Below are 22857 nucleotides of genomic sequence, written 5' to 3'. Positions count from 1 at the left end.
AACATGACTAGACTTTAGTTCAGTGAGATAATTTTTTGTTTCTGTTTGAAAGATGCTTCAGAGTCTGGAAGTCGTGTATGGAGGCTATTAAAAATAGCCCAGAAAGTGACAGAGTTTTAATATATTTTTTTAATTTTTTTGTAGAAAAAATAGTATACAGAAAAAACAAAGAGGGTATAATAAGCAAATGCCAGAAGTAACAACATTTTGATGTTTTTCATTCCAATCTTTTTTGCTCATAGAGCTGAGGTTTTTCTGTATAATTAACATTCTGATTTCAATATCTATTTTCCTGTATCAATTTTTCAAAAATGCATAATAAACATAGCTTTGATGGCTGCATAAGGTTCCACTATATAGAGTTTTAATAATTAAGCGCTCTCCTAATATGAGTGTTTAAAGTTAAACATGAGTTGAGCTAATCAGAATCCTTCTATGGAATTTTTCAAACAAGCATTAAGAAAATCAAGTCTTTCCCTCTCTGAGGGAAACTGGCAATATTTCCTGCTAAATGAAGTACTCTGTAGCAGTAAAATCCTTTTCTTCCTTTAGGGAAAAGAGAATAGGGGGAAATGAGAGGGGAGATGAGGTCCCTGCATGAACCAGTTAGCGGAAAAGCTGCTTCACCTTGTTGGTCCAGCTCCTCATTTTCGCTTTCTCAGTCCCCACATTCCCAAAGCCTTTGGTCCACAGGAATCAGCCCAGAGACTCAGCAATGAGAAGTCCAAATTCCATGACAGCTGGGGGTGGGAGTGGGGTGGGTGAAATGTGTTCTTGGCATCCCACAACACTTAAAGCCTTTTTCTAGAAAAATAGGATTATCCATGGTGGCTAATTCTTCAGGATTATATACTTCAATACAATTATGGGCTGCAAGTATTGTTCCAGGAGCCTGACTACCATGTATTTTTTTCTATGGAAAAAAAGGTCCAAACAACCACTAACAAACACTTTTTTCAAGCCAAGACTCTGTAAGTTGTGACTAACTTTTCTTGCAAATTGATAGTTAAATTCATTTCTAAGCTATGGCAGTATTTGACTTCAAGGACACACACAGACACAAATCTAGAACATTTAAAATAAAATTTTAGACACAGTCCAATCAACTTACCTATAAGGAGCTTATTACGAAATCATGGGAGAACGTCATGATTTATACATATTGTATATATGTCAATGAGCACATATATATATGATAATTACAATTTGTCCACACAGCTTCTTTTTATATGGATAAAGGAAAGCAACACAGAAGACAAAGCATGAGTGCAGGAGAAGGAGGTAATAACTACCATTTTCACTAGTAGTACACTTCAGCTTTGACAATGAAAACATTAGGTATTTCTTGAAGATTATTCAAAAGATAATGCTTGAAATGGGTTTTGTAAATCATTTATTATGATTGAAAGGGAGGAAAATGATAGGAGACAAATATTACAATTAAACATGTAACATTATTCTCTTGTAACCAATCATAATAACATACTTTGAATTTTTAAATGGCTATATAAAAGTAATTTCCCAGAAAATAAAATTTTCACATCATCAGTTACAGAAAATTGATTTCTTTCCATCAAAATATTTTATCTCTGCTCTATCAAAAATAAATGCCAAGTCTAGGGTACTACCATTTAAGCTGAGCCTTCACTATTCATTTAAATTAGAAGATTTTAGGGGGGTGCTTACCACATGGTGAACTAACTACTGACTGAGAATAAAGTCCTCATACATATGTTAACAGCTCTGCCAAGCCTCTGGCTCACCAACTAATGATTATTAAATGGTTTTCTGGGAACTCAGAGACTCTACTGTATCCCAGCCAAAAGGTGCCTGAGCGTCATCCCAAACTGGTAACCAGTTTATTCTCAAAAATTAATTTGCTTACGCAGTGAGTGGCTGTGGCTCAAAAGATTAGGAGAACTAGTAAATGGCAATGTATTTCTATGGGTGGTTTCGACCTTTGTCATTATCAGTAAAGCACAATCTTACTTGATCAATGTATTTCTTGGGTCTGATCTTTCTAAGGATGCTAACGTAGGATGGAACATTTTTAAAAGGCTTAGTGTGAGAACAGTACATTGCCACAGGGAGAAAGCAGCAAGAAAGAAAACAAGAAGGCTCGCCCACAAATTAATTCAGCAGCTAACTTTTTTCCCCCAACTGGTTAAAAAAATACCATACAGAAAGTGATAAATATATGTCCAAAATATAAATAAAAAATATTCTACACATAAATAAAATTAAGTATACTCATGATTGCTATTTCAATTAAACATTTTTACAATATAATTTTCATGTCTTATCACAGTTTCATTTTCATCATGAATAATAAGTACTTTATTTTGACACAAACTGGAATGTACTGACCATTTATGTAACCTAGTAAAGCAATAGGTTTCTAGACTCAACTAAAATTTATCTCCTTTGAAGAAGAGTTACTTTCTCTTTCCTTTAAAAAAAATATTTTGGGGAATCTATTTTCAAACTATAATTTAAAAGACTGTGTGAAGCAAAGCTTTAAAATTTCTTTGTTTTCAAAGATACTATTATTTAACAAAGCTAGGTCAAGATGACCCAGCACCAATGGAATGAAATGTGGGCAATATTCCAGTGAACTTGGGTTATGTTGATAGCCCAGGAATGTCAGGAATCAATGTTTCATTTTAAGTTTTACACTCCAGTGATCTGAAAAGGTGACAGGGTATACTTTCTAAAACCACATTGGAGGTTCTGGTTACCTGCTGCTGCTGCTGCTAAGTCGCTTCAGGGACTCCGCCATCTCCGGGATTCAGCGCCTGCTTTTTCACACAGTGATTCATAGAACCAAAAACTTTCCCTTCAACACCACCCAGCAGCTGTTTCTTAAATTGGATACTCTACTTCTTTCTAAATACCATATCATTAATTAAAAGCACATTTAATTATAGTACATAATTTTTTGGCAGTGAGCATGTCCAAATAATCAACTGGTTTGCCAAATGAGAGTTTGGCAAAACTCCCTTGAAACTCCCTTTCTAAAGATTGCTAGAATATTTTTTTTTAAGAGAAAAAAAGCCTTGATGTGTCTGATGGCAAAGGTGATGGAAAAAAATGGCAAATTCTAACCCAGTTAAGCTAAAAGAAAATCAGCATGTGGGAAAATTTGTTTAGGTTTTATGTGTGTGTGTGTGTAAGTTTTATTACAAGCATTTATTTGAATATTTATGAATCAAATGGAAGAGAGTAACTCCCATTATTTTTAAAGAATGGACTACTACTGTGTGGGTGTCATGCTGCCAGGATGTAAATGAACTTATTTGGAGCTGATGCAGCCATTGCTTAGAAGACAGGGGGAGATGTTTATGAGCTTTCAGAGCAAAGTGGGGCCTTTGGTTGGTCTGCTGCTTGCCAGAAGGGGCTGGCTTCCCAGCACCCTGGCTTGGAAACCCTGGGTCTGAGCTGAGAGCAGCGCTGGAGCAGAGAGGTGGTGAACTGCCTTTTGCTGGTAGAAGTTGTTTATGTAGCTGGCGATCAAAAGGGTGATTTCAAGAATCTAAAACAAGAAAAGTGGAATTGTTATCCTCTTGAGAAGTTCTTATCATTTTCCAAAGAGAGTGAAGGGTTGGACACGAGTGGTCTCCATCTGCAAGTGCCCAGGCCACCAGAATTCCCTTTCAACCAGATCAAACAGCGGAGTACAGCTGACCCTTGAACAACACAGGGCTTAGGGACCCTGACACTCTGAGCAGTCAGAAATCTGTGTGTAACTTTGCAGCGCCCCTCTGTAGCCACGGTTCCTCTGTATCCATAGTTCCACATCCATGGATTCAACTAACCATGGATCGTGTAGGAATATAGTATTTACAATTGAACAAAAATCTATGTATAAGTGGACTTGTGCAGTTCATACCTGTGTTGTTCAAGAATCAACTGTACTTACATGTTCAGCACCATCTATTTTTCCATTACTTAAACCAGCAGAAAGTAGTACTTAAAAAAAAAGTCAAATTTAGTGGCAATATTAGAAAATGTGACAATAGTACACTTCTGTCAGTTATCTTAAAGCCACACTTGTGAACACGTGAATAAGAAATTCAGTGTATTATATTAACTTTTTATTTAAACTGAAGTGTGCCATGATCTTCTGCACTTACTATCTGCCTTCACTTAAGTACAGATTTAATTAAGAAACATATATGCCATTTTTTAAAGCTTCAGATTATAAAAAAGTAGTCTCTTTTAGCTGATAATTTTAAGACAAAGTTTTAGAAAAATTAGTTTCTCATTCTTTTCCCTAAAAGTGGAATCAAATGTTAGAATGCAGCCCTTTTATTTATTGCTTTTATTTAGAGATCTTAAAACTATATAGCTTGTTAAAATTGTAAAGAAACAAGTATGTCTTAATTTGAAAACCTCACTCTTCTCACTAATGAGTCCATTAAGTGAAATATTCCAAGTAAATAAGATAATGCATATAAAATACCTGACAATGACAGCTTATGCCAGGACCACTTATTTTGATCTTTCTGTACACCAGGCACTGAGCTTAACATTTTATGTTTTAAAAGTAATTAGTTGATTAAGTTTTGGCTGTGCTGGATCTTTATCGCTCTGTGGGCTTTGTCTAGTTGGGGCAAGTGAGGTCTAATCTCTGGTGGGGTTCGTGGGCTTCTCGTTGCCATGGCTTCTCCTTTTGCGGAACATGGGCTCTAGCTCAGCAGTCATGGAGCACAGGCTGAGTTGCCCCACAGCATGCGGAATCTTCCCAGACCAGAGATTGAACCCATGTCCCCTGCATTGGCAGGCAGACTCCCAAATACTAGACTACCAGGAAAGTCTGGGCTAAACACTTCATGATTCCCTCACTTAATTCAGAAAAAATAAAAGGAACATTATACCATTTTTTAGATGAAGAAACCAAGGCTTAGGGAGAAGATGTAAGCCAAAATTTAGACCTATGATTGTATGATTAATAAAGAGTTTGTTTTCCCATCAAGAACCTAAGTCTTCACACAATAAATATTTTAGTGTGAGAAAAACTAGCATAAAAAAGTTAGCATAAAGGCTTCTACTCACCTTGGGTTTTGCCATAGCAAAAATCAATTTCTCTGTTGGTTTCTCCTTCGAATGTGCATTGTTAATGACTACCATAAAATCATCTTGATAACCTCCAAAGGTCATTAGACTCTTGTATACATAGCTGACTATTAACCTCTTCAAAGAGAAAAAAAAAGTAAATATGTTATACACTATTTTCAGAGAAAGATGAGAGATGATTAATAATATATATCTCCATTAAGATGCTGATACAGATGGAAAACAACTGTAGATGGAAAATATTTGTAATTCCATACAGTTTCAAAAAGCAAAACTTGAATTTGCTGTGTACCAGTAACTATTTACATAGCATTTACACTCTATTTGTCCTTAAAGATTTCTATCTATCTATCTAACTGCCTATCTACCTATCTGGTTGAATCATATGAACCTGATGCTTTTTTAAGGTAAAAAAATGGTCAAATATTGGCAAATCCATATAGTTCACCCTGACAAACAGATCTTGATATATGTAAACATAAGGAGTACCAAGCACACTACTTATTTTTTAACTTTCTGCTTCTTTTAACTTAATAGCATGTCATGAACATCCTTCCATGACACCAAACATACTTGCTATTGTATAAAATCATTTTAAATGATTTTATAGACATTTATTTAGATTTTATAGACAGACATGATTTAACTAATCTATTGAAGAATATTTAAATTTTTTGTTACTATCTTACTTCAGTGAATATTTACTTACTCCAGTGAATATTGGGACATATTTCATAATACACATAATTATTTCTATGGTTATAAACCTCAACAGCTAAAATTGCTAACTCAAAAAAGTAAGCCTTTCGAAACTCAGAAACATTATACCCATTTACATGTCCAGGGTTTTGCAGTTTTGATAACACAAGATACCATCAATTTGTTTGAAGTTCTGCCAATCTGATTGGTGACAAGTAGAATCTCATTGTATTAAACTGAATTTACTTGATGGTGAGATCAACATCTAAATATTTACTGAATATTAGTATTTCTTCCGTGAACTGCCTTGGCCCATTTGTCTATTGCTATGTTCATCATTTCTTTACTATCTGGAAAAACATCCACGTTCCTAAAGGATAACAACCCTTTGTCATACATGCAGCAAATACTTTTTCCCAATGTGTTACTAAAACAATTTTTAAAATATAATTCAAAGATGTACAGCCTAAAAGGAAAGGAGTCTGTGTATTTAATGATTAGCTTGCAAGACTTGGAGCAGATCATCCCAGTACTGGACACCTCCTCTGCTGTACGTCCATCTCTCAGAATCAACAAACTGGTTTACTTGGCTAAGGTCACTCAACACTGGTGTATAATTTTTGTTGACTTTAAGTCACTGGTTTTATAATCTATCTTCAGATTATTTATTCAAGAACTAAAAGGCGTTCAAGAAACATGCCATGCCATGCTAAGTCGCTTCAGTCATGTCCGACTCTTTGTAACTCTATGGACTGTAGCCTACCAGGCTCCTCTGTCCATGGGACCCTCCAGGCAAGAACACTGGAGTGGGTTGCCAATGCCCTCCTCTAGGGGATCTTGACCCAGAGATCGAACCAATGTAGCCTGTGGTTCCTGCACTGTAGGCAAATTCTTTACCGCTGAACCATGGGGAAGCCCATTCAAGAAATATAAACGCCTTCAAAGAGTTTCCAACAGTTATTAGGAGAAACAGTAACTAAAACACTAAAGGACAGTCTCATTTCCGAGAAATTCTCAGTGATTCTGATTATAGCCACAAGTAGGAGAGCCCATTACATCTACCAGGTGAACTGAGTGATCCCTGTCCACCAGGTTAAAAAAGATTTTTTAAAGGTAATCTGATATATATATAATATGATAGAAAATAAAGTGAATTTCAGATAAATGAATAAATAGAAATCACAGTTTGACTTTATAATCATGTAAATAACTCTAAAGATACTGTATATGTACAAGTGAATGGGTAAGTAATACTATGGGAAAGTACAGAAATTGTCACAGAAGTTTTAGTGAAACTGAAGTTAAAATTCTGCTAACTGAAGTTTCTACCTTAATGTTATCTTCAAGAGATATCTTAATGTTATCTTAATGTTATTTTACACAGGAAGCCACCTTCTGAACATTATAAATGAGTGGTCATTTTACAAATACAACCGTGACTGCAATTTAGTCATGGTATCTTAATATTTTTCTCATACACAATACATAGCTTATCTAATCTTATTTTAAAAGATGAAATTGTAATCACGGTTGTATTCGTAAAATGACTTCATGATATAGTATTAGGAAGGATATTTTTCTGTGTATAAGAAAAATAAGATTAAGGTATCATTACCTTCTGTTTATGGAATACTGAGCAATGGAAATAGTTGACTCAATGCAAAACTTAAGGATTTAATCTTACCATGGAGTTGTATTCTAAGATGCTTAAACCATCCTCATGTACAGCCAGCCACATGAACGTACTTCCAAGGGACGATGGGGTTATGGGCTATGAAGAGGTAAAAATATACTCTATAATAGATGCTAAACAAAATTACAGAAATGTTTTAGTCTAAATGCAGTATGACATTTCTAAGAACAACAGCAACAATATCTTATTATTTAAAATCTCACTTGAGGAGTAGACAGTGTGGTATAATGGAAAGAACAGTGAATTAGGAGACCCAAATTTGGGTCTTGAATTTGGGTTCAAGACCCAAATCTGTTATTTATTAACATGTGTATTTGGACAGGCCACCTAATCTAACCCCTAGCAGGGTTTGTCTCTCCTTCCTCAGTGTCATGTTACTCTTAACCATCAGTGGTTTCCAGACCTATTGCAACACTGGTTGCGAGTTCCTAAAAGTGTGAGATAACTTATCTGAAACTATGGGCTTCTGTATCCCTAGAGCTCAGCTCTGTTTGGCAAACAAAATTCATAATTACTAAATAATACAAATGAGTGAGAGAGTAAATGAGTGGATGGATGAATGAATAAAGAGAGGAAAGCAGAGCTAAAGGGCTGTCTTCAGTCTACTGATTAAGCCTTCTGAGTGTAAGAAATGATTTTGGCAGGGTAAACTGGAGCAGAAGGGAAAAGACAGAGACGCTGATGGCTTTCCTGCTCTTTCCTCAGTGTCCTTTCATGGTTTTCTTTATATTGTTGGAAATTCCCTTATTTTCTTTTAAAAGTTGAATATACTAAACCTGGGGTTACGGTTACCACTTTATATTCTACTCAACTGGATAGCCTACCCCTACCATTTCTTACTTTTGCAAGAAATAGCTTGGCACCAAAGAATGGCCACTTCCTGGCTACTGTCAAATAGATTCGCACACAATCAGCAGCACTGTGTCCTCGGAGGGCCATCCACCTGGTTGACAGTCGCTGGCAAAGCTGCCTAAAAAAAAAAAAGAACAAAAACACAAACAGTGTATCCTCCTCCCACGATAAAGCTCTCCTTGACCCAATGCTAGACACCACTGGGAGAGCTACCCAGGGGACGCTACCCAGGGGACGCTGTGGTTTAGTGGCACCCATCTAACCACTGTCCACCCCTTGTCCTTTGTGTAGCATTCCTTTCACCAAATTCCCCTATTTGTTAGTGCTCTCAGTATGACCTAGGTTCCCTGCTCCCCACTCCCTTCAGGTAAAAGTTTAAAATCTGATAAGCTAACATCAAACCTTTGCATAATTAGCCTAGAATCTCATGGGAATTACTTTCATTTTTAAAGAAGTACAAGAATTGGAGACTGAAGAATGAATCCCCAAGGGTGGAATTTAGGTGCTGCCACTCCTGGCTCGGAGAGATGCTGGGTACAGGGGAAACTCTTAAATCATGAAGGCAACCACTTATTCTACAGAGACAACAGACTAATCACAAATGTTCCTATTTAAAAAAACTTCATGGTGAATTTGGATTTGCCTCTATTTTTGAATCTATGCCTTTTCTTTATAAGTTTTCAAAAATCAAAACTCCAAATTAATAGAGTGGAATTAAAAATTTTTATTAAAAAACTTTGTGTAAGAAGATACTTTATTTTTATTCTGATTTCTTTTTACTGGAATACCCTAAGAGGTAAAAAATTTTTGGTAGGTAAATATTTCATAAAATTAAACCTATTAGCCAATTTTTTCCTTTTATTTATTAGCAAGGTTAATTTGGACAAGAATGAATAAGATCAAATAAAAAGAGGATCTTAAGGCACATTTTTTTCTTATTGAAAAAGTTTAAATCTAGCCACTAAAGTTTCCAGGCACATCTCAAATAAAAACAACTATAACCTCTTGGTATTCAACAGTATTTTAAAAATCTTGAGCAAATCGTTACATATAATTTTTTTCATCTTTAAAATTTGTACAGAAAAATATCCCTGAAAAACTAGTGCACATCTGCCCTTTAAATAGTTCTTTACCTTAGCTGTTCTTCAGAAGAGTCATCTCTATACCTTTTAGGATAAAATTTCTCTATGACTTGTTTTAGAGTTTGATTCGCTTTGCACTGATTAGTAACATGACCTGCTGGAGTGGAAAAAGGTCTTTCAAAATCTCCAATCTCCACCTAATTGGAAACCCAAAAAAGAGAAAATAGAGGATATTTTAAAAGAATTTTTAGAAAGAAAATTAGTTTTTTTTTTTTCTAAACACTGTAACATACAACATATAAATCTATTTGTCATGACTGTGTGACTATGGAATTTGTAATCATATAAAAATACTATTATTTAAATCTAAATTTCATTTGAAGTTTAATTATGAAACAAGTCTGTAATTCAAGCATTCCATGTGGGATTCCCTGGTGGCTCAGCTGGTAAAGAATCTGCCTGCAAAGCAGGAAGCCCAGGTTTGATTCCTGGGTTGGGAAGATCCCCTGCAGAAGGAAATGGCAACTCACTCCAGTATTCTTGCCTGGGAAATCCCATGGTCAGAGGAGCCTGAAGGGCTACAGTCCACAGAGTTGCAAAGAGTTGGGCACGACTGACTAACATGATACGATACAGTTTCATTTCTACATTAATCATCCTAGGCTAAAATCTGACAGTACAGTATTTGCTCAAGGTCACTTAACTCTACTACTGCCTGTAACAAAACCAGATAATTTTTCATTTTAAAGGTACAATTTTGGTTGGTGATAATAAGGCAAAAATCAGTTAGAAATGAAAAATAGATATAAAGCTATGAAAAATCTTTTTAAAGTATTACTTGCACTTTTTAAGGGTCTCTACTGAATATAATGGGAGCAAGTACTACATTCTCATCACTTCCTAGATTTTCTCCATAATTGTGACTGTATGCATCCCCTCAAACTATTGCTCAGTTTTTTCTGGAAACAAAGCCCCTCACTACCTTTTTTCCCTGAATGAAAGAATGTTCAATCCTTATTTCTATTAACAGACTATACAGATGCCACCCCTCTACCAACTCATCAAGCCATCCATCCATCTATCCTTCCCTCTCTCCATCCACTCTCCCACCCATTCATTCATCCAAACCTGTACTGAGTTCTTATTATATGTCAGGCACTGTGCTAATTTATATGAGAGAGAAAAAAGTTGAGCACAGTTCCTGTCCTCAGAGTTTACTGTCTGGTAGAGGAGACTGAAGAATAAATATATACTTGTGATAAACTGTGTTAAGTGCTTTCTTTGTATATGGTACCAAAGAGGGTTCAAGGAGCGAGATGGGGTGGGAGGCACATTGAACATCCACATCCTTACCTATAACACACCTCAGCAAGCAGATGGAGGATTCCATCATGACTGAGATGGTCCTACAGAAAGCACTGGTTCTCCATCTCAAAAGGGTCTCTCTGTCTCCAGGTAAGCTGTTGGCACAACATGCCTCTGAGATTCTGACTCCTGTGACTTCTCTTATCTAGTTCTTACTCTGACCAGCTACTGTCTAAATTCCTCAGCTGAGCTTTGCTCTTACAGTCAATTCTTATAATTTTCTAGGTTCCCTGTTCTTGGTCTGGCTTTGCTGTTCAACTTTTTCACTCCCATCTCCTCTCTAATCAGTTGTTGTTCAGTTGCTCAGTCCGATCCAACTCTTTGCGACCTCATGGACTGCAGCACACCAGGTTTCCCTGTCATTCACCATCTCGTGAGGTATTATCCTAATTTCCTCACACCAAATAAAAGCTGTCCATCTGCTCTTCAAGTACACTGAAATCCTGCCCCCAGAGCAAGCTTTTCATTGTCCCCACCTATCAGTAGACAGTACTCAGCACAGCTAGCTGTGAACCCTTAGACCAGGATTTAACCTCCAAGGATATGGCAGTTGTATAAACAATAGTTACAAACATAGTAAGCTATTTAAGGCAACCCTGGCTGTTAGGAAACCCTGTAATGGAATATTCAAGTTCAAGGTTACTCTCTCTGGCCCCAGGCATACTGTATAGCACAGAATGATCACAATAAATGTTTGGAGAATTAACTCCAAATATTTGGAGAGTCAACTTAGGTATTCCCCATATGGCGCTTCCTAGGTGGTATGAGTGGTAAGGAACTTGCCTGCCAATGCAGGAGACATAAGAGACATGGGTTCAATCCCTGGGTCAGGAAGATTCCTTGGAGGAGGGCATGGCAACCCACCCCAGTATTCTTTCTTGCATGGAGAATTCCATGGACAGAGGAGCCTGGCAGGCTATAGTCCATGTGTGTGTATTAACTGCTCAGTCGTGTCTGACTCTGTGCAACCCCATGGACTCGTCTGTCCATGGAATTCTCCAGATAAGAATATTGGAGTGGGTTGCCATTTCCTCCTTGAAAGGAGAAGTCCATGGGGTCGCACAAAGTGGGAAAAAACTTAGCAACCGACCATGAGTGCTTTCCCCATATGCCTCACATCAACATGGCACATTACCAGACACCATATACAATTAGAACATTAGCTCCAAGAACTTCCTGATTAAGACAGAGGATATCAACAAGGACTTACTAATACTCAAATTACAACAGAAATAACTTTACCTTCTACAGAGCTCAGATTCCCTTAGTGTATTTCATTTATCTCTGCAAAAACTACTCCGAAGAAGTGATCAGAGGTATTATTTACTTTTCCTTTTGTAGATGGCGAAATTATACTTTTTAGTTAGTAAAGCACTCAGAATTTTCTATATGCATTGTTTTACCTTTCTACTCCTTTCAAAAATTCATCTAAAACATCAGAAGTATGTATCTCCAAAGAATGTGATAATTTTTCCTGGAGATAATTTTTTCTTCACAAAATTAAGTGTTAAGAAAACAAACTTAAATTTTAGCAAAAATGAGAGTGATTTTAACAGAGCCTCTGTGATATTAGAGAATCAAAGCCTAGATAAGCAGATAATCAAAGCCCAGCACATGATAAGAAATTATTCCTAATCCTATCACCAAGAAAATATGTGACTTAGTTCTTTCCTCAGCTTTTTATCACCGCAAAAACGGAATACTAGGTGTAGTATGAATGCTTTAGAGTCTGATGACCATAAAGTTACTATGAAAGTAAACTAAATTACCAACTATTCATGCATCCAAGAACATGGTGGAGAATGGACTGTGTGTAAAGCACTGTGCTAGATACAAAGATGAATAAGGAGAGCCCTTGCTTTCAGGAAGGCCATTGGGGTCAGGACAGTAATAGACATGCAAGGCATTACCGAAACCTTAAGAGGAACATTTAACCAATCCAGGAAGAATTCAAGAAAGGTTTCTGGTATGAGTGACACCTAAGATAAAAATGAAAGGATCAGCTGAAGTTAACAGGTAGAGGCATGGGAGCAGAGGTATCTAAACAGAGGAGATAAACAAGTAACGCATAAAAGGAAAGAATAAGTGAATCATATACAACTCAGGACCATAAAGTTCAAGATAGAGAGGATTAAGAGATGAGGTTGGCGAGGCAAGAAGAGTTTAGATCATGACAGTCCTTCCATGCAAACAAGGGAGTGACGCAGTGATTCACATGTTTTTTTCGGTATCTACATTCCAGTTACTGTATTATCAGTGCTGCCTGAAAAACCACCATGGCACAGTTTCTAGGCCCAACCTTAGGAAAACGGCAGCTTCCACATATTGTCTCTTCTGGGACATTGCTCTTGTCACCCTACCACCATTCTGTGAGGAAGCACAAGCAGACACTTGAAGAGGGGACAAGCAGGTGTTCCAATTGACGTAAGTTCCAAATAACAGCCAGCATCAGCCACCAGATGTGCGAGTGAACGAACCTTTCAGGTGATTCCAGCCCTAAGCTATAGAGTCACAACCAGCCTACAAGTTATGCCTACTGATCCCATATGAAGCAGAGACAAGCTGCTGTTACATATCCCTGCCCTAATTGTCATTTTGGGCCGAGTCTTGGAGTCATTTACTATGAAGCAATAGGCAACTGGAACTATCCCTCTAGATTCTGCTTGGAGAATAAAAGTATGTGGGGGACCAGACCAGAGAAAAACACATTAGTTAGAAGCCTGGTGCAGAAGAGCAGGCAGGATATGATGATGGTCTGAACCACAGCAATGGCAGTCAGCATGGAGAGGAGGGGACAGGGTCCCGGAGACTGGGGGGAAGGGAGAGGGAGGGCAGCGGCAGAGGTCATTCCTGGATTTGAAGCTTGCTTGGCAGATTGTGGAAAATTCTTAAAGAGACGGGAATACCAGACCACCTTACCTGTCTCCTGAGAAATCTGTATGTAGGTCAAGAAGCAACAGTTAGAACTGGACATGGAACAACAGACTGGTTCCAAATCGGGAAAGGAGTGTGTCAAGGCTGTATATTGTCACCCTGCTTATTTAACATATATGCAGAGTACATCATGTGAAATGCCAGGCTGGATGAAGCACAAGCTGGAATCAAGATTGCCGGCAGAAATATCAATAACCTCAGATATGCAGATGACACCACCCTTATGGCAGAAAGTGAAGAAGAACTAAACAGCCTCTTGATGAAAGTCAAAGAGCAGAAGTGAAAAAGTTGGTTTAAAACTCAACATTCAAAAAACTAAGATCATGGCATCCCATCCCATCACTTCATGGCAAACAGATGGGGAAACAATGGAAACAGTGAGAGACTTTATTTTTCTGGGCTCCAAAGTCACTGCAGATGGTGATTGCAGCCATGAAATTAAAAGATGCTTGCTCTTTGGAAGAAAAGTTATGACCAACCTAGACAGCATATCAAAAAGTTGAGACATTACTTTGTGGTCTAAAGTCCATCTAGTCAAAGCTATGTTTTTTCCAGTAGTCATGTATGGATGTGAGAGTTGGACTATAAAGAAAGCTGAGCACCAAAGAATTGATGCTTTTGAACTGCGGTGTTGGAGAAGACTCTTGAGAGTCCCTTGGACTGCAGGGAGATCAAACCAGTCAATCCTAAAGGAAATCAGTCCTGAATATTCATTGGAAGGACTGATGGTGAAGGTGAAACTCCAATACTTTGGCCACCTGATGCAAAGAACTGACTCACTGGAAAAGACCCTGATGCTGGGAAAGATTGAAGGCAGGAGGAGATGGGGGTGACAGAGGATGAGATGGTTGGATGGCATCACCAACTCGATGGACATGAGTTTAAGCAAGTTCAGGGAGTTGGTGATAGACAGGGAAGCCTGGCGTGCTGCAGTACACGGGGTTGCAAAGATTTGCACATGACTGAGTGAATGAACTGAACTGAACTGGCAGATGGAACAGAGGCAATGTCACAGAGAAGATACAAATGTGAAGAAAGAAAAAGGAAGACGATTAGCTCCTGATATGCTGAACTTAAGGAGCCCATGAAAGCAATATGAACTGAGAGATAAGCTTTGGGAATCACGGGCATAGGTGGTAGATAAAATGAAGAGAGTGACTAAGATGTCTTGAGATGGTAGGAGTGAGGAGACCGAAAACCCTGGGGAATCTAAGCCAACAACACATCATTTTCCCTTAATTAAAATGTGCAGAGACCCAGGTGGGGTAGAGACTCTGCATTGCCTTTCATGACCATTCTCTTATCTTTCTGAGTAATAAAAACTTTGAATTCTTTAACGCTCATTGCTGCCCAGCTGAGACCACATTTTCTAGTGTCTCTTGTAGGTTGGCAAGATCAGGTGACTTAAGTTTGACCAAAGAAACATAAATGGAAACGTTCTATATAACTGCTAGGAAGATTCTCAAAAGCAGGAAGGCATGCCCTTCTTTAGTTCTTCCTCCATTCTGATGCCTGGAACACTGATGTAATGGCTGGAGCTCTGGCAGATCCCCAGGACCATGAAAATGACGACAGAATGGAGGAGAGGACAAAGCACATGTCCCTCTTGACTGTAGACACACCAGAATGCCTATCTCCCGCTGGGGAGGGGAAGATTTCTCCCCACTACCCATCTAGAGGCCTTTAACTTGGTCTAATAATTAAACTGACACCAGACTGATTATCAGGAGAAATTAACCAACTGAGTGCACAGAGGTCTCATAGATATGCTGTATGCATGCTAAGTCGTTTTAGTCATGCTGACTATTTGTGACCCTATGGACAGTAGGCCCCTTGGCTCCTCTGTCTATGAGATTCCCCAGGCAAGAATACTGGAGTCGGTTGCTATGTCCTCTTCTAGAGGATCTTCCCAACCCAGGGATCGAACCCATGTCTCTTACATCTCCTGTATCGGCAGGCAGGTTCTTTACCCGAAGAGCCCCCAGGGAAGCCCACTTATAGATACAAAACCCCTGAAATGACCAAAGCAAGCTATTTATATATCATTTTTAGACAAAGAAACAATTATTTACCAAGATCTAACAAAACAAAGAGCCTTATGTTTGGTGTAGAAGACTAGTGAAGTAGTAACAGTTTGTTTATACAGCTTTCTTAGCCTTGAATGCTTAACTGCTGACAAGGATGCTTTCTATCCTCCTCCTAGAGGGAGGACACCTTCACATGGGAGATTTATTTTCAGCTTTTAGGGCAAAAGAGGGAGGTTGGAGTGTTTTTTAAGTATATATCATTTTTTTTCCCACCAGTTGTTTCTAAAGTAACTTTAATTCAAAATAATCAACATGTCACTGAGGCATATTTGGGGGCAGACTGCCCTGGGCCCCAACACTCTCTATGTGAGGGACAAATAATACCAATATTTCTTTTTTTGATTGTCACTATTAATTTGCATGTATGGTTTATAGTCATCTTAATTTAATCTTAATTGACATAACAGGTATATATCAATAGAAGAAAATGTTTTAGCTTTTTAAAAGAATGATCTTACTTGGTTACTGAACATTTTCAGCAAGGCATCCACAACCCCATAGCTCAACACTCAAAATCCTTTATTAAATGCAAAACCTAGTGGGATACTTTCAAGGCAATTAAGAAACTAGGTTATCTTTACAGTACGTTGTCTCATTCTGCATCACTGCAATTGTCAGCAATGGGAGTCAAACTGTAATCATAACGCCTGTAATTCTTAAGGTGTTAATCACAGCAAATTGAATTTAAACAATTACGAAAGGTATATTGTTTTAGTATGTTTAATTCAGTGAAGAAATTAGTATTTTATCTTTACAAAATATTGCTCTACATAGCATGGAAGTTACCTGAGCTAAAAGAGCTGCCATTTCTAATGCCAGGTCCCTGTTCAGAGGAAAAAGTCCATTTACTATTTGATCATTTGTCTGATACATTAACAGCAACTTTTCTCTATCAGTCTCTCCTCGAACTTGCATTGAGAAATATAATCTGTAAAAAAAGAGGAAATTTTTTATTAAATGATATACTTACAAAAGAAGAAGGTAAAGAGAAATCCAGAGGACTGATATGGGAGTTGTTCTAACAATAGTTCTCTCAGTGATACAAACTTAGATCATTACGATCTGTTGATGACCTCTATTTCTATTCTTTATAACATTTACCAGCAAACTGAGAAAAACTGCTCTGAAGCTGAGCTTGAGGGGTGCTTCTGTGCTATTTTTATGCTCTGAAATACCTTAGCTGCTACTGAGGAAGGACCTGATACCAGTGGGCTGTATAAACCCAATTCTAAAAACATTCATGGTCTTTCCTACACACCTTGGATATAACAGGGAATAGGAAATGAACGTTTCAATTAAAAATCAGTATCAAATGGTCAAATAGGGGCAGTTTTCTCCAGGAATCTAAAAGATAGTACATCTATCTAAAAGTAATTGCACATTTAAATGTTTTGACTCTTTCTTGGCCACATTCTGATAAACAGCCCTAGGATCTCAAATATAGTTTACAGGCTATCATTATTACTTGTTGAAATACGATCTGGCTTTTGTTCGCCTAGGTCTTTCTTCATCGATTCAGTGATCCTCTGTATTTAATCACTGTACTGTTTCCTTGTTCTTTTAAATTTTATTTATTTGGCTGTGTTGGATCTTAGATGCATCATGCCAAATCTTCTTTTGCACCATGCAGATCTTTCCTTGCAGCACGTGGAGTCTCTTCTAGTTGCAGTGTAAGGGCCCCAGCTTAGCTGCCCTGCGGCATGTGGGACCTTAGCTCCCCAACCAGGGATTGAACTCGTGTCCTCTGTATCACAAGGAAGATTCTTAACCACTGGACCACGAGGGAAGTCCTGTGCCACTTCTTTATATGAGGTTTCTAAGGCTCTGACTCCAGGCTACAGAGCAGGCAGAGAGCCCTGTAAACGCTGCAGCAGTGGGGTGGGTAAGCAGCACAGTGACGCACCGTAACACTGTCATGATGACACCGAGGAAGGAAAAGAGAGACTGAGATCTGGCATCTGTCAGGTGTGTGCTCAATTAACTATAACTGGATTTCCAGCCTTTTTTCCCCATCCACTTGAAGGAGAGGACACACTATCATCAGTTACAAAATTTCTCATGGTAATTATCTCAAATAGCAAGAAATGAGAGGGCAGCAGGTCAGAATCTCAGGGGAAGCATGGGGGGGTGTACTCTGAAAAGCACCTCTTCCCCATTGCTCTGATAATTCTTTCTGTTCACAGCAGCTTAAGAATCACTGGCCTGGGCCATCATTCAGAGTGGTTTCTTGAAAAAAATAATTATCTGTGTCTGCATGATGGCAAACTGTTAACTGGTAGAACATGGTTGGGTAACAGAAATAGATTCTCAATTCAAAATGATGTCAGCAAAGGGATATAGAACAAAAAGAATAAAATTTAAGATGAAAGCCCTCCTTTTCTGGCATGTGAACATTTTTGTACTTAGCATATTTCCTTCACTTGAAGTTAAGAACTATGTCTTATTCATAACTATCATGCACTAGGGTTTATTTAGCTAAGTGTAGCCACTGGAAGCTCTATACAGTCAGCAAAAACAAAACTGGGAGCTGACTGTGGCTCATATCGTGAACTCCTTATTACCAAATTCAGACTTAAATTGAAGAAAGTAGGAAAAACCACTAGACCATTCAGGTATGACCTAAATCAAATCCCTTATGATTATACAGCGGAAGTGAGAAATAGATTTAAGAGACTAGATCTGATAGACAGAGTGCCTGATGAATTATGGATGGAGGTTCGTGACATTGTACAGGAGACAGGGATCAAGACCATCCCCATGGAAAAAAATGCAAAAAAGCAAAATGGCTGCCTGGGGAGTCCTTACAAATAGCTATGAAAAGAAGAGAAGTGAAAAGCAAAGGAGAAAAGGAAAGACATAAGCATCTGAATGCAGAGTTCCAAAGAATAGCAAGGAGAGATAAGAAAGCCTTCCTTAGCGATCAATGCAAAGAAATAGAGGAAAGCAACAGAATGGGAAAGACTAGAGATCTCTTCAAGAAAATCAGATACACCAAGGGAACATTTCAAGCAAAGATGGGCTCAATGAAGGACAGAAATGGTATGGACCTAAAAGAAGCAGAGATATTAAGAAGAGGTGGCAAGAATACACAGAACTGTACAAAAAAGATCTTCACGACCCAGATAATCATGATGGCGTGATCACTCACCTAGAGCCAGACATCCTGGAATGTGAAGTCAAATTGGCCTTAGAAAGCATCACTACGAACAAAGCTGGTGGACGTGATGGAATTCCAGTTGAGCTATTTCAAATCCTGAAATGTGATGCTGTGAAAGTGCTGTACTCAATATGCCAGCAAATTTGGAAAACTCAGCAGTGGCCACAGGACTGGAAAAGGTCAGTTTTCATTCCAATCCCAAAGAAAGGCACTGCCAAAGAATGCTCAAACTACCACACAATTGCACTCATCTGACATGCTAGTAAAGTAATGCTCAAAATTCTCCGAGCCAGGCTTCAGCAATACGTGAACCGTGAACTTCCAGATGTTCAAGCTGGATTTAGAAAAGGTAGAGGAACCAGAGATCAAATTGCCAACATCTGCTGGATCATGGAAAAAGCAAGAGAGTTCCAGAAAAACATCTACTTCTGCTTTATTGACTATGCCAAAGCCTTTGACTGTGTGGATCACAATAAACTGTGGAAAATTCTGAAAGAGATGGAAATACCAGACCACCTGACCTGCCTCTTGAGAAACCTATATGCAGGTCAGGAAGCAACAGTTAGAACTGGACATGGAACAACAGACTGGTTCCAAATAGGAAAAGGAGTACATCAAGGCTGTATATTGTCACCCTGCTTATTTAACTAATATGCAGAATACATCATGAGAAACGCTGGGCTGGAAGAAGCACAAGCTGGAATCAAGATTGCCGGGAGAAGTATCAATAACCTCAGATATGCAGATGACACCACCCTTGTGGCAGAAAGTGAAGAGGAACTAAAAAGCCTCTTGATGAAAGTGAAAGAGGAGAGTGAAAAAGTTGGCTTAAAGCTCAACATTCAGAAAACGAAGATCATGGCATCTGGTCCCATCACTTCATGGGAAATAGATGGGGAAACAGTGGAAACAGTGTCAGACTTCATTTTGGGGGGCTCCAAAATCACTGCAGATGGTGACTGCAGCCATGAAATTAAAAGACGCTTACTCCTTGGAAGGAAAGTTATGACCAACCTAGATAGCATGTTCAAAAGCAGAGACATTACTTTGCCGCCTAAGGTCCATCTAGTCAAGGCTATGGTTTTTCCAGTGGTCATGTATGGATGTGAGAGTTGGACTGTGAAGAAAGCTGAGCACCAAAGAATTGATGCTTTTGAACTGTGGTGTTGGAGAAGACTCTTGAGAGTCCCTTGGACTGCAAGGAGATCCAACCAGTCTATCCTAAATGAGATTAGTCCTGGGTGTTCATTGGAAGGACTGATGCTGAAGCTGAAACTCCAATACTTTGGCCACCTGATGCGAAGAGTTGACTCATTGGAAAAGACCCTGATGCTGGAGGGATTGGGGGCAGGAGGAGAAGGGGACGACAGAGGATGAGATGGCTGGATGGCATCACCGACTTGATGGACATGAGTCTGGGTGAACTCCGAGAGTTGGTGATGGACAGGGAGCCCTGGTGTGCTGTGATTCATGGGGTCGCAAAGAGTCAGACATGACTGAGCAAGCGAACTGAACTGAACTGAGCCATTGGAAGGTTCCTGGTTAAAGTTTGAATTGCTAATACAATAGGAGGGAAAAAAGAACCAAATGTTCAAACGGCTACAGACAAGAAGAGCTAAAGTGCATCTTCTATCATTTCTGGCATGCCAGGAAGACTGCACCTGGGAAGGGAAGATGAAGCACTATAGGCACAGAAGAGAAAAACAATTCCAGACACACATACAGGGACACAACTTGTAGGAATCATAGGCTCAAGCCCCTAACGGAACAGTGTGGGCTCCAACAACTACACAGGGATTTGGAGAGAATGTGGAGAGGAACTGACGAGTCCCCAGAATGATAAAGAAGTCAGAAAATCAAACCCACAGATCTTGAATAGGAAAGGCCCCAGGGAACCCGACCTGAGTCTGTCTCAATATGACTAGCTTCCAACTGCTCCCCAACCCTGAGGGGGTCTGAGGCAGAGAAGTGGGGCTTCTGTCACAGCAGGAGGGCACACATGCCCGACAGGGGCATTCCCAAATGTCCTCACTTGACATCGAGGAAACTGAATACTGTGTGATGGGAACCACATCACTGTGTGGACCAGTGTCAGCAAACACACACCACCCCAATGGCGCATAGCTCTCCCAGTACTGCTGGGTACTCCTTTAGCCAGCCTCCAGCCAGCTCCAGATTCCAGTCCTCAGAGCATGTATTTCCTATTGCCTTTCTCATCACCACGTAAACCTACTGAGGAAGCAGCTTGCCTTCACTCTCCCTTCACTCCTCTGTCTACCATGGTCTGCTGATAACACTACAAAACCTGCAACTGTGACCGGTCCCGCCTTCCCTGTTCTCCTCCGGCCTCTATGGCCACCACCTCTAGTCCTGCGCTCAGGAGTCATCATTCTGCGAGGCCTTCCTCTCTGCTCCCACAACATCTTGCACACAGACATGTGATATTCACAGTGAGAGCGAATATCATTGGGGCATCTACTGTGTAAGCAGGCCCTGATCCAACTGCTTTACATCTGCTAACATTTAGTCCTTCAGGTGACCCTAAGCAGGTACTGTTTTCATCTCCATTTCACGTCAAGGGGACCTGAGGCCCAGAGACGGTGAGTGACTTGTTCATGGCCACAGAGCGAGCGGGGGAGCCAGGATGCTAATCCAGCAGTTTCTCTGCAGAGGCCATGTTCTTCACTGCTCCGCTAGAGTGTGACTGCCACGGCAGTAGTCACATTACTAAGAATTCATGTCTTACATGAGCTGTAAGGGTCTAGAAGGCAGGAAACATCCACTGACCTTTGAATCTCTAGGGCTTCAATGAGACCTGGCACTGGCAGACACTGGAAAGATGTTTATGGCATGAATGGATAAATGAATGGTGGTGAGAATTGAAAAATATGGAAATTATTTGCCAGAAAAACCTTGAAAAACCCTTCTGTAGCCTTGGGTAAATGGTGTAACTCTCTAAGGCTTCAGTTTCCTCATCTATAAGATGGAGAGGATGATAATACTTACTGAGAGGTGCTGTTAGGATTAAATGAGATGATGCATATAAAGAGCTCAGCACAGGGCCTGGTATATGGTTAAGTGCTCAATAAATATTGGTGGTAGTTATTATTACTACTACTATGATGATGATTCTTCTCTAGAGGTCTTTAGACTCACAAGAGTCTCTTCGTACAGGAAGCTTTTTTTTTTGGTGTGAACACAGCTGGAAGAAATGGGATAAACTAGGTGACCTGCCAAGAGGCTTCTCGGTTTAGGATTTAATATACATGCTCTCACAGTGCACTAAGGTGGCAGAGATGGGAACCTTAAACTATGCTCCAGAAAATAATAACAACATAGAATTACTGATAATAAACTTCTGTTTCAAAGAGGGGATAAAGAAGAGCTGTTCTCTGCAGGGAAAGACCCTTGCCAGCTTAGTTTTGTTAAAAACATGCCTTGATTTTGGAATTTCAAGTAGACAAATAATTTAAGCCAAATTAAATAAGTGTTTTATTAATAAATATGAATAGAATTTAAACATTACCAAATAGTTTTATTACCAAAGAGTTTTCCAAATGAGAACAAGTTCAAAACCTATTAATTAGATCTTTAGCCTCTAATCTAAATAATTAAAATTCTATAAATTACTAAACATAAATAAAAATTCCATGATAAAGAGAGGTGGTGCTTTAGTTTTGCTTAGCACAGTGGTGCTTGACAGATGAAGAATTAAGTCTGTAGCTGTGTGGTAGGTCACAGCCAGTTCCCCTCCTAACTGTGTCACTGGGCATTAGGGCTTATTTCCTAAGCTATTTATACACATATGCAAAGCATGATCACATTTCGAAACAGTACTTACTCATAGCTGTGGCTACCCAGCCATTTCAGATTCCTGTTAAAAATTAAACCTTATAGTTGAGCTGCTTTTCT

At 39.1% G+C, this 22857-nt stretch overlaps 1 protein-coding gene across 1 annotated transcript in view; it reads right to left on the bottom strand.

The window, feature by feature from the left end:
• Positions 1 to 3349: 3349 nt before the first annotated feature.
• The window catches only part of PLEKHH2 (pleckstrin homology, MyTH4 and FERM domain containing H2), a 90033-nt gene continuing 70525 nt past the window's right edge, over positions 3350 to 22857 (bottom strand). The window contains exons 24-29 of the mRNA XM_052649219.1: positions 16575 to 16716; positions 9454 to 9599; positions 8309 to 8438; positions 7460 to 7546; positions 5056 to 5193; positions 3350 to 3532 (exon numbers count right to left, since the gene is read on the bottom strand). Of these exons, the coding sequence (XP_052505179.1) occupies positions 3350 to 3532; positions 5056 to 5193; positions 7460 to 7546; positions 8309 to 8438; positions 9454 to 9599; positions 16575 to 16716 (826 nt within the window). The remainder of the gene's footprint in view (positions 3533 to 5055; positions 5194 to 7459; positions 7547 to 8308; positions 8439 to 9453; positions 9600 to 16574; positions 16717 to 22857) is intronic.

The sequence above is a fragment of the Budorcas taxicolor genome, chromosome 11, assembly GCF_023091745.1.
Source record: "Budorcas taxicolor isolate Tak-1 chromosome 11, Takin1.1, whole genome shotgun sequence".
In the NCBI taxonomy this organism is placed as follows: Eukaryota; Metazoa; Chordata; class Mammalia; order Artiodactyla; family Bovidae; genus Budorcas; species Budorcas taxicolor.
The sequence above is the reverse complement of the archived record's forward strand: the minus strand, read 5'-3'. Positions and strand labels throughout refer to the sequence as shown.